Source organism: Vespa crabro, chromosome 2 (assembly GCF_910589235.1).
Source record: "Vespa crabro chromosome 2, iyVesCrab1.2, whole genome shotgun sequence".
NCBI lineage: Eukaryota > Metazoa > Arthropoda > Insecta > Hymenoptera > Vespidae > Vespa > Vespa crabro.
The window spans coordinates 17,665,492-17,681,721 of NC_060956.1; the positions used below are offsets into that span (position 1 = coordinate 17,665,492).

The window sequence follows — 16,230 nt, forward strand, 5'->3', positions numbered from 1 at the left end:
TCGTTTCCTCCCTATATCTTCTTTCCTTCTTCACTAGATTAATAGTCAAAGAATCGTTATTGTATTCGTAATAACTTTCCACGGGTGTGTCATTGTCGCGATTCGTCACTTCTTCTATGCGACGACGTTAACGATATCGTCAGGAGGTTTGAGCGACGTCGTTCGATCGTATATGATATCGACGCTACTAAAACTCATTCAGAATCTTTCGGGTGCACGCAGTAACACGGCGCGTATGATTGTTCTGCGCGTGTGTACGTAACACAATACTAACACAATCACATAGAGACACAAATTATATACAACACGCAGTATGTCAGGTTCTTCGAAAGTGTCTCATTTCGCGGTGTAATACGTCGAACCACAGAATGACAAGTGCAGGGGGTAGAAGAGGAAGATAGATGATGGGCTTTGCACGTAGGGAGGACGCGTCGATGAATCCGTCGAGTTCTAGGGATAATGGCTGCTGTTACTAGGGACACGCAAAGTTATGCGTTTACCGCAGAATACGTCAGTGTTGTATGTACTTTGTTCTATTCTTCGTTACCTCTATTATTACAAATTATTACAAATTATTATAATCATTATTTAAAATTTTATAATTTTTTCTTTTCTTTTCCTTTCTTTCTTTTTTTTCTTTTCATAAAAAAAAACCTTCCTCCTCGGCAAGAAGGACAAGAGGATATACATATTTTATCGTTAAAAATATTCTTAATAAAAATTAATTTCGAAAAGGATTATTTTTTGCAAAGGATGATCGTGTCCTGCATCTTTAAAGATTACTACATATTAATATTTATAAAATTATGATCATTGAATGTGATATGTAAGAATATAGTATAGGAAAAAAAAAAGGAAAAAAAAATAATGTTTTCACAAATACCAGAATAAAACTTATTTACATGTTCGTTAGAATTCATGGAATATTATCTTTATGATACACAACTAACAAAGATACCAGTGTTTTGTTTTACAAGATATATCATTTCAATGGAAACCGTATTGTATAATTAACGTAATAATTACGGTACTGTCCTTGTACGTCGCACGAACTTTGTCGATTTTCGAGGACAAACGCCATTTTTTCTTTTTTTTTTTTTTATAGATTCCGCATGCTTCGTTTTCTAGAAGTAGCGTTTCTGATCACGTCACGTAACATATTATTTTCATATATAATTATCTTATTTTACTGGAAAAAAAAAAAAAAAAAAAAAGAAAAAACCGTAAATCATTAGAAGATAAAATCGAACAGAACTATATAATATAGATAAATATATATATTTTTTTTAAAAATATCATTCATTTTATTCTTGATTCAATTTGTTTAATTTTTCTAACAACAAATTGCCGAATGAATCCCTATATTGTGGACTTGTGAAATTCAATAAACTGTATGGCGTTTCAAAATATTCATTTCCCTTATTGGAAGTGTCGTCGTGTTCGTTTCCAACGATTGTAAAACCTGCACTGGATAATTCAATGCAAAATTTTGAATTCTCCAATGTTGTTAAATTGAGATAGATAACTCGATTCGTACTGCACAATCTGTCGGATAATTTTACGTCGTTCACGTGATTCTTGATATCGTTGATGACAGCCTGTGCTTCCAGCTTCCATTGTTCCTCATCTAATATCTTATCCTCGTTGTTCTCCATATTTGTCGTTTTAATAATTTTATTCTTTCATTAATATATTTCGATATTCGCCGTCAGAATTATTTTGGATTTTCATCAATCAATTTTTAGCAGTGTCACAATTCGATTCTTGGCAATCGATGAAGGAAGATAGTTTCATGCCAAAATCGTGTTTTTATCACACGACGCAACACGTGCACAGGTTAGATTCAGGGTCAAAGACCACGATTGGTAATTGCGTAAGTTTATTCGTGTATTATTTCCGTTTAAAAGGTGGCTACAGTGTCGTACTCTTAAAAATCTGGTGAAAACTTTGACAAATATTATTATCCTTGACATTAACAACTGTTTTATGCAAAATGTCGTAATACTGATTCGTGTACGTATATTTTACATACTACTACATCTACATTTTATACGTGATGTCTTCTTTTTCATCTATCCCGTAGTCATGGTTACGATACATCGAATGCAGTGACGTAGATACAATACACATACATATATATATGTTTATATATGCATATATATGTTTATACTGTGTGTATATATATATACACATATAAACACAAACACACATGTACATAAACAATATAAGTTACTTGTTAATCGAATTGACTTTGATGTAGCAAGTGAAAATACAAATTAAAAAAATTTCCGTTCTGGATGACGTCGTTTAGAAAGCGGAATTTAAAATTTATCCAACAGAATTTATTAATAATGAGGTTATATTATTTCCTTGACAAGTACATTAAAAATACAACTGTGAAGAAAAAGTTAACATTTCAAAATGAAAAATGATAGATATACGATATCTTATCAATTTGAATAAACACACGTATTCATCATTTATGCCAATAGTAAGGTTATACTAATTTGTAATTTATTCAGCTCGATAAAATCGAATAAAGTATAATAAAATAATGTAATTTTTTAAATTATTTATATTGATTTCATTTCTATTTTTCTTTATTATTATTATTATTATTATTTTTTTAATATTGCATTATTTAAATGTAGCGCATTATTTAAATTGATCGAAAAGCACAGTAATCGAACACACCCTCGATTTTCACGTCAGTGACGTCCTCATTCGTCGCCCTTATTAGTTCGTATACTTACCACATCGAAGAGTACGTCGCTTCAGTCGCTCACTCTGCCACGTAATGTTGTGTGTGCCGTTTATAAGTTGCGTTTGTGAAAAGATTTACGTAAAATTTATTGTTAATGTTTGCGATGTGCGGCTGTGTAATCGAGAAAATATAAGATCGGTCGATCTTCTTTGTAAGAATCTCATCGAGGAGGTAAGCCGAAAGATTGATGATTGAATTCGAAATAAGTCGAAGGTTGTCCGTCAGACACGTCGGTCTGCTTTTTACTAGATGACGTTTTAACCTTTCGAGCGCGTGCTCAAAAGCTCATCTAGATATCCTACTTTGTCTGAACGGAAAAGATCTAATTGTAGGAAAGATTTCTTTGAAGAAAAATTTAAAAGATCAATATTGGAATATTTAATCCTTTCCGTGAACATTTCTAGTTTCGAACTGTCATAATTATTGAAAGGTCAGCTGATGACACGATACTTTGATGACATTATTTTGGATTTTATTTCTTTAATCTCAATTCCATTGCTAAATATGACGATATTATTTATTACATCTTAATTTATTTGAAACACATTAATAATAATTGTCTTAAATTTTCTCTTTTTCTTTTCATTGGTTGATCATGAGATGCTCTATTTACTATTTTCTTATAGAAAATCGAGTTTAATTATATTTTATAAACTTTCATTTTTTCTTTCTACCATTATGAAGTATAATTATATAAAGAGAATTTCACGTTTAATATGTATATTTTATAAGTATGTATTTAGTTTTAAACAACATCTTATTGTGATTGTATAAATATCTTTTTTGTAACTTTTGATAATAATAATTGTAAATATGAAAGGTATTGTATTAATCAAAAAAATATATGAGACTCTTTCTTTATGATGAACACTTTTTCTTTCTTTTTTATATATTAATTTTATAATAAAAATTATTAACAGTATTAAAGATTTATTGATATTTTCTAACACTTTTTTGTAAAACATGCGATTGCATACTTCGCCTTGTTTCAGTGATTTTTAAAGAAAGAACAACATGTCTCATCCAGGTGATTATCAGTATCAATCATATGTAGATCCTAATAATTCCTTAAAAAGTGAACGAGTACCGATAGTAAATGGTCAATCTACTGTTAATCAGCATATACAAAACGGCATGCAATCACCACATTCTAATCTAACTGGTATGTGCATGTTAATAACAGATATGAACTTTATTGTTAGAAAAAAGCATTAGTATTTTATTTGTATAGTATTTAATAATTTTTAGGTACACCATCATCACAATCATCTCGTGATCCATCAAGAGAAACATCGAGAGATCCATCTCCAACTCAATATTTACACAATCAATATAGACCACAATTACCAAGACCTCCTATGCCACCGATTAATGGACAGCAAAATATGCATTTGAATGTTAGGCCTCCTTTACCAACTATTACGCAAACACAACAATGTAATCCTGCCACAATTCCTTATCCCCATAACCAATTCAATTCTAGTGCCACAAATATTGCTCCTCTGAATAATACTGGCAATGCCTCTTCTGCATTTGTTAGTTTGTCTTCAAATGTACAAGGAAGTCAAGATGTTAATTCACATAATATGCCTTCTATAACTCAAGTCTCACCAACAAATTCAAGTCATAATACATTATCAGAATCCGATGGTAAAAAGGGAACTGCTAATTTCCCTTCTACTGAATCTACTATAATTGAAAGAACATCTACTTCTCAGACTACAGGCCTATTAAGTGATACAAGTTATGTACCTGCAATATTTGAAAACTTTGATAATGCAAGTCAAAAGCCTTCTATTATGCAAAATCCATCTGGACACTCTTTGGGACAATCTAGCATGAATGTATCTTCATTTAATCAGAGTGGTCGGAATGAATCTTTGAATATACCTACAACTACTCAAAATCAAGATGTTATGCCACAACTTATAAATCCTAGCCATTCTCCTCAAATGATGAATCAACGTAATCCTAACTCAACAGTTTTGAGAAATACATCTCAAAATGTTAATTCTGAGAGACAGCCTGTAAATTTTGCATCGCCTCAAAATTTGCAGAGTTATTTGTCCCAGCCTAAATATGGAAGTCAGCAAAATATTTTCAACAGTCCTCAGAATGTACAAGGCAATACACAAAATGTGCCATCATTTGCGCATAATTCCAGTGCTAGTATGCAAAACTTATTTGTTAAACAACAACAAACTCAACATACTCTTTATAGTCCAAATATGTCTGGATCAAGAAACATTACAGGAGCTCAGGATAATTTACCACCACAATCAAGAGTGCAGTCTTTACATTCATTACAGTCAACAGTACAAAATCAGACATTTGGCAGTCATGCAGATTTACTTGGGCAGGGATCAACTTCACAACCGAGTCATAATATGTATGGTAGTCAACCAAATTTAACTAGCCAAAGAAATTATGCGCAAAATTATTATGGAACACAAATGCCACCAAGCACTGCCAATATCTCAAGCTCTGTAATGACACCTCCAAGATTTAGTGAACCTTCTAATAATCCTGGTTTATCTTCTATAAGGCAGCCGATAACTATGCCACCCCCTGCAGGGCAACATTTGGTACGGATTGTAATCATATATATACATTTAATTTTTTTTATAAATTATACTTATTTATATCATTTTTATATCATTATATTCATTAATAGGGTAAATATGATGTACAACCACCATATCCTGGACAATTATCTAATATTCCTTTAGATCCAATGTCTGTAAGATACCCTGGATCATATCCTGATCAAATGAATCAACTAAATAGACAAATGAATACAATGTCAGTTACACAGGCTGGTTATAATAAAATATGGGTAAGTTAGCTATATTTCAGACACTTCTGCTTTATAAAACTATCAACTATAATAATTATATTTTTTAGGGTATGGAATCCATTGATTTACTACAGACTAGAAACATTTTACCTCCTGAAAAAGTAGAGCCACCAAAAGTTAGATTACATCAAGAATTTTTGGATAGTGTTAATTGTAGTCCAGAGTACGTATATAAAACTTTTTAAGTACTTAAATGTTGATACTATCTATTTATTGTTTTTATTACAGTATATTTAGATGTACATTGACAAAAATCCCTGAGACTAATTCATTGCTGCAGAAGTCAAGGTTACCACTTGGGATTTTAATACATCCTTTCAAAGATTTAAACGTAAGTTATATGATAAAATAATATTTTGACGACTTGTAATGATATAATAAATAATGAAAATTTCTTTTTAGCAATTACCTGTAATTCAGTGTAGCACAATTGTACGTTGTCGTATTTGCAGAACATATATCAATCCATTTGTGTACTTTGTTGATTCCAAGAGATGGAAATGTAATTTATGCTATAGAGTAAATGACCGTAAGTAATACACGTTATTTACAATAAATATGTAAACAATAAAATGATATTTTTTCGAATATTAAGAATATTTAATAATATTTATATAATGTTATATTTATTATATTATATATATAATAATGTGTAAAATAGTTCCAGGAGAGTTTCAATTTGATCCAGTAACTCAATCTTTTGGGGACCCATCCAGAAGGCCAGAAGTCAAAACAAGTACCATTGAATTTATCGCACCTAGTGAATATATGGTATATATCACTATATTTTTAACAATATACTTGCACTTTGATATACTCTATTTTGTTATATTTATTTATTTTTTTTTTTATTCTTATTATAGCTCCGTCCCCCGCAGCCAGCAGTTTATCTTTTTATATTGGATGTTTCAAGACTTGCAGTGGAAAGTGGTTATCTCACTGTAGTATGTAACACAATAACTGACGAATTATCAAGATTACCAGGTGATGGAAGAACACAAATTGGATTTTTGGCAGTAGATTCAACAATACACTTTTTCAGTATGCCTGACAATGTATCACAGCCTCATGAAATGATTATGCTAGATGTGGATGGTAAGACATTTAAATAAGATAAAAAAATATTCATTGAATGGAAAAAAAGATATATAATCTCAACATATGATGATATATTTTCAGATGTTTTCCTTCCATGCCCAGACAATTTAATTGTTAATCTTAAAGAACGGGAAGAGTTAGTAAAAGATTTGTTAGCCCAATTGCCAACTAAATTCCAGGGTACTCATGATACAAATAGTGCATTAGGAGCTGCTTTACAAGCGGCATACAAATTGATGGTACAGTCCTATAGTATATACCAGTAAACTTTATTATGTTTCTTTACAATTTTTTAATATTTATTTGCTTATTATTATGTTAGTCACCTACTGGAGGAAGAATGACTGTATTTCAAACATGTTTACCAAATATGGGACCTGGTGCTCTACAATCAAGAGAAGATCCAAATGTTCGAGCTAGTAAAGATGTGCCTCATTTGAATCCAGCAACTGATTTTTATAAAAGATTAGCATTAGACTGTAGTGGGCAACAAATCGCAGTTGATTTGTTTTTATTAAATAGTCAATACAGCGATTTGGCAACGCTTTGTATGTATACAATAACAAATACAATAAATTAATTTACTATTAAATCAATTATTAATAAATAAAGTTTGTTTTTTGCAGCTGGTATGTGCAAATTTTCTGGTGGTTGTATATTTCATTTACCACTGTTTCGATCGTCTAAGCTTCAACATATGGAGTCATTGGAGCGGATATTACGACGTTATCTAACTCGAAAGATAGGATTTGAAGCTGTAATGAGAATACGTTGTACACGTGGCCTTAGTATTCATACTTTCCATGGCAATTTCTTTGTCCGCTCTACCGATTTACTAAGTTTACCGAATGTAAATCCAGATGCTGGATTTGGAATGCAAATTTCAATCGAAGAGAGTCTTGCTGAAACTCAAAACGTTTGTTTCCAAGCAGCACTATTGTATACATCAAGTAAAGGTAAGAAAAATGGTATTTATCTTTCTGTAAAATTCTTTTACATGTAATTTATAATATATTTTAGGTGAAAGAAGAATTCGAGTGCATACATTATGCTTACCAGTGGTTTCCAGTTTAACAGATATCCTTCATTCGGCGGATCAACAATGTATAATAGGATTATTATCGAAAATGGGTATGGGAAAGAGTAATCATATTATGACAAATTTAATATAAAGAAATCTTATTTATTATATAAATTATATGACAGCTGTGGATAGATCACAACAGTCTTCATTGTCGGATGCAAGGGATGCATTGATAAACGTAGCAATTGATGTTCTGTCTGCTTACAAATTATCGCAGTCTGTTGGGTCAGGTGGACTTTTGGCGCCAAGCAGTCTCAAATTGTTACCTTTATACATTATTGCTTTGCTTAAATGCGTAAGTGATTGCTATTTCAATTGAAATTATTCTTGTTATAGATTAATTATTAATTATTATTATTATCATCATTATTAATGAATTTAATTTTTTTCCACAGATTGCTTTTAGATCAGGCACAAGTACGCGATTGGACGATCGAGTATTTGCTATGTGCCAATTAAAAACTTTACCAATTTTACAACTTATACAAATGGTATATCCAGATCTTTATCCTGTACACGTGCTTGACGATAAAAACTCAATGGATATAGATGGCAAAGTTTGCCCACAACCTCCTAGGTTACATTTATCTGCTGAGAAAATAGATTCAAGAGGTGCATTTCTTATGGATGCTGGAGATAAAATATTTATATATGTGGGGAAAAATATTCACTCATTGTTTTGTTGTAATGTACTTGGCGTTTCAGCATTTTCCGCTATACCAGAAGAATTTGTAAGTTTTTCCAAAGGAATTGGCTGGTATATATTTTAGAATCTTATATTATTTGTCATTTATTTACAGTACGAATTACCCGAACTTGACACTATAGAGAACGAGAGACTTCGCCATTTTGTATTTAGTCTGCAAGAAGAAAAACCGTATTATGCATCCGTGCAAATTATTCGGTAATGCATTTATTACATTTTTTATGCATTTGATAACAATATTTATTACTCTTTTTTTTTAATGTATATATATATATATATATGTGTGTGTGTATATTTAATTTTTAGAGATGACAGTCATTTCAGGACATTATTTGTGGAACAATTAGTAGAGGACAGATTCGAATCAGCCCTTAGTTATTATGAATTCTTGCAGCATTTAAAAACTCAAGTGAAGTAGTGGATAATTTGAGTAATAAGTGAATATGAAAGAGTTATATCAAATAATTTGAATTTTTTCATAAATGTATTATGGAAGAATAGCGAAAATATTGTTATTGACACAGTGAAAGTGCAAATCGTAAGTGGCAAACTGTGCTCAGGAACAGGATGTGATTTTCCCTATCAAGTATCATCTACATTTTTCATTCAGATAGCACGGTAACGCGTAAGTGTTCCAGTTTGCTGCTGCATAGTAAACAGACGATAATTATAAACATGTCATACAAAAAAGTAACCGTAGCCTTGTTAAAAAAAAAAAAATACGTTGACGCATTTAAATGTAATAGATTGTAATTATTATTACTATCCATATTCTTACAATGTATCAATTGAAATATCATAGATCCAAATATCATGTATGTCACGTAAATTTATGTTATATCAGATACCTAGTATGTCTTATGCATTGCTTTTTCCATTTTTATTCTCTCTCTCTTCATATATACATATTTTTAATACAATAACCAAACATGTTCTGATGAATTTTGCAGGTTTCATTCTTTTTTTTTTTTTTGCTATATACACGGTTTAACGGAAAGTCTTCATTTGTTGTTGTTGTTATTAATTTTTAAGGAAAATATTCTAGCCATCTGTTTTTATCTTATGTGATTGGATTGTTAATCCGTTATTTTGGCATGGCAGTTAATATATATAGCGAAGTAAGAAAATTTATATATAAGTTTTACTATAATTCCATTAGATTTATTGAAATTTTTGTGAATTTATGAATATTGGTATCGTGTTATTTTAACCTGATATTTACAATGGCATCTACAAGTTAAACATAATATTTTTCATATTATATACTCATTATTTGCATTAATTAATTAAAATTTTGAAAAGAATGTAAAGTTAATATACAAAGGATTGTGTGTGTGAGTTTTTTTTTCTTGATATAATACGTTCATATGAAAATGTAAAATATGATTACAAAATAATCATTATATATAAATGGTTAAATGATTCTTACGAGTGTCTTGCATATGAAGTGCATCAATGCAAATTAAAAAGGTATAGTTTATTAGGTGCTCAAATAGAACTATAAATAATATGTATGTAAAATATTGCAGGTAGTTGAAAATTTCATCAAAGAGCCATTTATTCTAGGGCAGGCAGTTTCAAAAATATATATGAAGCAATATTTGGATTTGATATTTATGACACTTCATATCTCTCCTGTAATCGATGCTGCCAAATAAAAACTTTTCCATGTATACATAGTAGGAAAATTCAGTTTTTTTCGGGAGAATTTGCAGTGAAATAAATATCAATTGTTATATGTACCCACAGAGGGCTAAAAAATGTCCCACAGTGTGTCCGAAGTTCAATCGTTATAATTCATGTAATGGCCTCAAATGACAATGGTCACAATAGCCTGACACGGACCATTCATTTTGGTATGTTATTTGATTCATTGATTATTGTCGAATATTGATTATTATTAAGCTATGAAAAATTATATGTGTATGTATATATATATATATAGACATATATATATAAATATAAATATAAATTACACATTATATGGGATGAATGAGTACATATTGAGTATAATTTCACCCAAGCCAATATTTATATGTCAGTTATTTTAATATCTATTGCTATATGCTTTTAAAAACAAAGTAGTAAAATCAAAAAATGTATATCTAATGATTTTCAAATTTTTGTTCATTTTTTATTTTTTTCGCGGGATTACTTTCATAGCTGCATTAATATTTTTAATAATCTCTTCATATTTTTCTTAATTATATTAATCAATAAATTTTACAAGTTTATCAGTACATATTTTGTAATTTTGTTATAGAAATTTCTTATCTATTTTGTTTGTTTTTCTTTTTATCTTTACCTCCAAGAAGGCGTACGTTACGGCGCATCGATAGTCGCGCATAGGTGGCAGCACTAATGGCGTCGGTGCTACGGCGCGTATGCGGTTTGATTTTGTTATCAGTAGTGGTGCCGTAGTTGGTGAGAGGAGGCGAGCCTCTGTCATAGCAGTTATACGACGATCCGGTAAGTTTTGTTTTGATCACGAGTATTCAATATTTATATATATATGCTACATATATATATATATATATATATATATATATATGCTACATTTAAAGTAATTATTGTTATTAAAATTTTTCAAGTTTTATAATCATTCTTACATTTTTTTTTTTAAATTCATAGTATTGTAACAGTAGTTACATTATATGTGTGTATGTGTGTGTGTACATATGTGTATACAATACATATACATATACATATACATATACATATACATATACATATACATATACATATACATATACATATACATATACATATGCATATATATATGCATATACATATACATATACATATACATATACATGTACACATGTAATATTTTCGCCGAATACGTGCTTTGAATAGCATTGTTCGCAGATAAATTAAATTTATTGAATTTTTTGATAAACGGAATAGCAATCAACGAAAGCTGACAATCATTACGCGTTTAAACGTACGAATATTTCTAAGTAATAAGCTTGCTTTTTCGTCTACTAATTTATTCTTTAATAATTTATTCCTAAATGAGTATCCCTATTTTTACGTATGCATTTTTTGTAAATTCTATCCCATGATATACAAATACGCGCTTCAATGTATACGTAAAATACTCATGGAAGTAATTTGTTTACTTTATATCCGCTTTCGTATGTTTCTCATATGCGTTTTATTGCATTTTTGCCATTATATAAAGTATACGAGAAATTAATGTTTCTCTGTGTGTTTTGCATTTAGTTCATTCACCCGATAATTAAAGGCAGCTACAGGGCGCAATACAATATATAATAACGGCTAATCAAAATGACATGTAAGTTCTTCCGTAACGTGATTAAAACGACTTATGTTTCTGATACATAAATATTCGAATAAATCATTAATTGGCAACTTAATAATTATAGGATAATGCGAATTATTTGGCACAATAATTATCGTAATGTGTTTAATAATTTTTAAGTCCCTATATTTTTTTTCCTTTTCTTTTTTTTTTAAGGGATAAATATGCGTAACTATATAACTATATATAGCTAGGTAACGTAGATAACTATATATATAGTAGATATAAATACGTACAATAAACCTCACAATTATCCGTGAAAGTTCTAATACACACGTAAGAAGTATTTATCATCTAAAAGTTACTTAACGGATACGATAGACATGAATATATTATCGATGAGAGCTTTGGTTAAGTGAAAACTTTTACTGTTATCTCCGATTAATGGTGTAGCTATATACACATACATACATACATACATACATACATAAATACATACATTCATACATACATATATACATATATACATACATACATACATACATACATACATTCATACATACATACATACATACTTACATACATACATACATACATACATACATTCATACATACATACATACATACATATATTCATACATACATACATGCATACATACATACATACATACATACATACATACATACATACATACATACATACATACATACATACACACTTAATATCTAGAAGATAGAATACACTAGAGTATATATGGATCTCTCGTAAAATACGATCTTTATAATACTCGTCGCAAAATGGTGAATTATCTACTTTGTACTTTGAATTATAATTTTGTGGGTTCTCTCCTCGATTGGTATTATCAAACTCCTTAATGACTTTCCCACATTTTTTTGTTTCTTCTTCTTTGTAGTTATTCTTCTTCATTTCTCTCTCTCTTCCTCTCTCTCTCTTTTTCTCTCTCTCTCTCTCTCTCTCTCTATCTCTCTATCTCTCTATCTATTTCTTTTCGAAACCTTTTGACAATCTATGAACATAGGTATTCTCAACTGTGCTAATTGCGAACTAAACGAACTAAAGTTTCTCGATTATAAACGACAATGAAGGTCTGTGAGTTGATTTCATTTTAATACTTGAGTGAATCATTAAGAAAATACATAGTTGCCCTGTAGTTTACCGTCGATATATACGATATATATATATGCATATATAATATATTATATATATTATATTTAAAAAAATATATATACACACATAGATGTAAAGAATGAATGAGAGGAAGAGAATCGGTGGAATTCCTAAACGCATTTTATCTACAATTTGCGCGTGTCTCGCGATATCGACCGAATCGATTAGAGGAACAAAGAAATGTCCTAACTGAGGCTTTACGTATGTATCTTTATATGTATGTATGTATGTATATTTGTATGTATGTATGTGTGTATGTATGTACATCAAATATATCGAACGGCCCTATTTTATGATAGTAACACGATCCTTTTGCTTGCTGGAAGAATCACCGATCGTATCGACGTATCCTTTCCTAAATTACTGTAAACATTGTCGACGACCATAATCGTTTTTAATTTTTCATGTAAAATACCGATTGCTAATATTTATCGTTATGCATATGAGTTTTCTCAAGTGTCAGAAATATGAATGATGAAAAGTTAACAAAATATAACTGTTGTAAAATGTGAAGGCGCGACAAGTCAAACGATAGAAACATTTTTAATTAGTGCTATTAATTAGCGAACTGTCCGTCGTTCATGTTATCTATAAACTAAATAGGGGTCTCGTATATGAATGTGTGTGTGTGTGTATGCGCGTGCGCGCATGTGTCAGTGAGTGTGTGTGATTCAAGGGCATGCTTAGAACATTTAGCTCTTTGCTATTTCATCCGCTTCCAACGAGGGTAGAAAGAGTAAAGAGCAACTCACAATCAGTAAAAGTCGATGAATCCCAACGTCGTAGATATTTTCATCTACTTTTTATGATCATTATTGTTCGTAAAAGATTTCTCCATCATTAGTCACTCGGTGCTATGATGGCGCGTCATTCCGCCTTGCATTATCCTGCTCGTGAGTTCCGTTTACTTTCTTTTTCTTTCTTTGTCTTCTTTTCTTTCTCTCTAGTTCGTGCAAAAGAATTTCATCTCAGCTCTCCTTGAAATATGAAGAACCACCTTTAGAATCCCCATTTCCACCAAACCCAAATGCTTTTCCTTTTTGTAGTTTCATTCAAGAATAGTGAAGTATTTCGGATAATTTATCTTACTTCGAATTTTCGAATTTAATAGTTTAACTTTTTTTTTCTCTATCTCTTTCTCCATCTATATCTATATATCTATCTATCTATATATCTATCGTTCTTCTTTTTTTTTTTTTTTTAACACGATACAACCAGTTTTTTCACTTGAAATAAAGGTAAAAACAGTTGAATTTAACGATTAGTTACATGTGAACGAGATTTTACAATATCGAGGAATAGTTTCAGCATAGCGCATAGTTTGTTACATTTTTCCGTTTTTCGAACTGTCAATCCGGCAGTTCGTTTAAACCTTTTACGAACGTAAATGAATCCGACGGTGATTGATCGATATACATATATACATACACATACATACATACATACATACATACATACATACATACATATATATATATATATATATATATATATATATATATATATATATATATACATATACTCTTTCGTATTGGCAGTTAAATAATTAATTTAATTAGGCCGTATCCGCATCGTTCATTCTGATACAAAGTGAATTTTTTACGAGGATAGTCGTTCTATACGTAGTATACCAGTCAATTCACGTAAGTAGTAGAAAAAGTAGCTTTGAAAATAGACGCGAGAGCTTGGATAGTGGTTTAATTTTGAAATTTTCCATTTCTTAAATTAACCAATGCTATAGTGTTTGGGTATACTGAAATAAATGGATGCGATCCACGTAATTAATTATTCACAATTTCAATAAACGTATTTAGATATGGTCGAATTAAGAAGTTAAATAATGATAATAGACGTTCGAATAAAAAATTAGAAATCTTTAATCGAATATTTATTATTTCCTTGCTAATTAAATCTTTCGTTGATATTTTCAAATTTTCCGATCATATCCAAAATAGATATATACTTTGTTGTTTTTATAAATAAAAGAAAAAGAAGAAGAAAGAAAAGATAAAAAGAAAAAAGAATGCACACACTTTGCAGATCATTTTTGTGCTTATATTACATGCAGATATCGAAGGTACGATAGGATAAATTCAATTTTCTAGGATATCGAGCTATATATAAAGAACCTATTTACATCCTCGGAGAATATAATATCGCAGGAATATATCGACTGTGGCCTTTCGAGCAAGCAATATATATACGCTCTTAAAATTCGTCGTATGACAAAAATTTTTAGATGATAAAAATTTTCTATATCGCGAAACTCTAGTTGCGATCGACATTATTGTCATCGATTTCGCTCGAGGCATTAATATCCACAGCTTCCATGTATACTTCTGCATTTTTTGAGAATATTATTCTTTCGTTTTTTCTCCTCTCTCTCTCTCTGTCTCTCTCTCTCTCTCTCTCTCTCTCTCTCTCTCTCTCTCTCTCTTTCTCTTTCTCTTTCTCTCTCAATAACAATGAAATTGCAATGGATTCAAAGAGAATTAATTAAAATTTCTATTTTATATTACACATTTTTTCTTATTTTTCAACGATTATATCCATACATACATATATATATATATATATATCTACTCGCTTACGTATCATCCGCTCTGATTATTCGTTTGTCCTCGCTCATGTATTCTAGCTCAGATGCAAAGCGGTTGGCCATGTATATTGTATTCATGTGTGTGCGTGTCTGCCGTAAGCAAGATTGTTTACTATCCATGCAAACATTTGAGAGACAAGCGAGCGTGCAACGCGGTAAAGCGTCAAATACAATTAACACCTTACTGCTGCTTATTCCTTTCTCGAACTTACAATTAGCGAAGCAGTATGCGCGATTTTACCTGTAACTAACTTTTAACCAATTTTCCGAATCGTATTAACAAAAGTGTCCTTAAGTATATTATACAAATTCTAATAATATTCAATAATTTATTACGTACGTATAAATCGTCGTAATAAAAAGTTTTCAGGCAAATTAAAAAAGTTGTTAAGCAATTTTTTTAAATCAATTATACATTTTCGAATCCTTTTAGGCTTATAATTAGACCTTGCAGTTATACAAAAATTTGGCTTGTAATTTTACGATTTGACTAAAAAAAAAAAAAAAAAAAAGAAACAGAAAAAGAAAAAAAGAAAAAATGATCTTAAAAAGTCTCGAACAAGAGTAAATTGATTATTTAATATCATTAAGAAACTTTTAACCTCTCCCAGTATTTACATCAAATCGAAATTAAATCGAAATGTGAGATTGTACCATTCTGAAGTATT

The 16,230-nt window shown here is 30.2% G+C and overlaps 3 protein-coding genes across 6 annotated transcripts in view; 2 read left to right on the forward strand and 1 right to left on the reverse strand.

Moving 5' to 3' along the window:
* Nucleotides 1-381: 381 nt before the first annotated feature.
* On the forward strand, nt 382-10,508 carry LOC124421869 (protein transport protein Sec24A). Of its 2 annotated transcripts, none has more exons than XM_046957551.1 (17): nt 382-519; nt 3,757-3,926; nt 4,013-5,349; nt 5,439-5,600; nt 5,669-5,784; nt 5,850-5,952; nt 6,024-6,150; nt 6,283-6,392; nt 6,485-6,716; nt 6,801-6,958; nt 7,042-7,267; nt 7,346-7,675; nt 7,740-7,850; nt 7,926-8,098; nt 8,199-8,534; nt 8,604-8,707; nt 8,816-10,508. In XM_046957551.1, the coding sequence occupies exons 2-17, from the start codon at nt 3,779-3,781 to the stop codon at nt 8,925-8,927; spliced, it is 3,885 nt and encodes a 1,294-aa protein (XP_046813507.1). In that variant the 5' UTR covers nt 382-519; nt 3,757-3,778; the 3' UTR covers nt 8,928-10,508. The 2 variants fall into 2 exon arrangements, with proteins under 2 accessions (XP_046813507.1, XP_046813506.1); XM_046957550.1 differs by lacking the exon at nt 382-519 and adding an exon at nt 2,780-2,935.
* LOC124421878 (GSK3-beta interaction protein) lies at nt 906-2,487 on the reverse strand. Its single transcript, XM_046957567.1, has one exon. The coding sequence runs from the start codon at nt 1,653-1,655 to the stop codon at nt 1,305-1,307; it is 351 nt and encodes a 116-aa protein (XP_046813523.1). The 5' UTR covers nt 1,656-2,487; the 3' UTR covers nt 906-1,304.
* A 321-nt stretch (nt 10,509-10,829) lies between the features above and the next one.
* The window catches only part of LOC124421868 (protein qui-1), a 51,511-nt gene continuing 46,110 nt past the window's right edge, over nt 10,830-16,230 (forward strand). For 2 of the 3 annotated variants that reach the window (XM_046957547.1, XM_046957543.1), the window contains exon 1: nt 10,830-10,978. The gene's annotated coding sequence lies outside the window, so the exon portion shown is untranslated. Of the gene's footprint in view, nt 10,979-11,734; nt 11,808-16,230 lie in introns of all 3 variants that reach the window. The other variant, XM_046957544.1, reaches the window with a different exon arrangement.

Coding starts and splice junctions, on each gene's coding strand:
- LOC124421878 (XM_046957567.1), bottom strand. CDS start 1,655: ATGGAGAACAACGAGGATAAGATATTAGATGAGGAACAATGGAAGCTG.
- LOC124421869 (XM_046957551.1), top strand. CDS start 3,779: ATGTCTCATCCAGGTGATTATCAGTATCAATCATATGTAGATCCTAAT. Junction 6,151..6,282: donor ATGCTATAGAGTAAATGACC/GTAAGTAATACA, acceptor TGTGTAAAATAG/TTCCAGGAGAGTTTCAATTT. Junction 8,099..8,198: donor TTATTGCTTTGCTTAAATGC/GTAAGTGATTGC, acceptor TTTTTTCCACAG/ATTGCTTTTAGATCAGGCAC.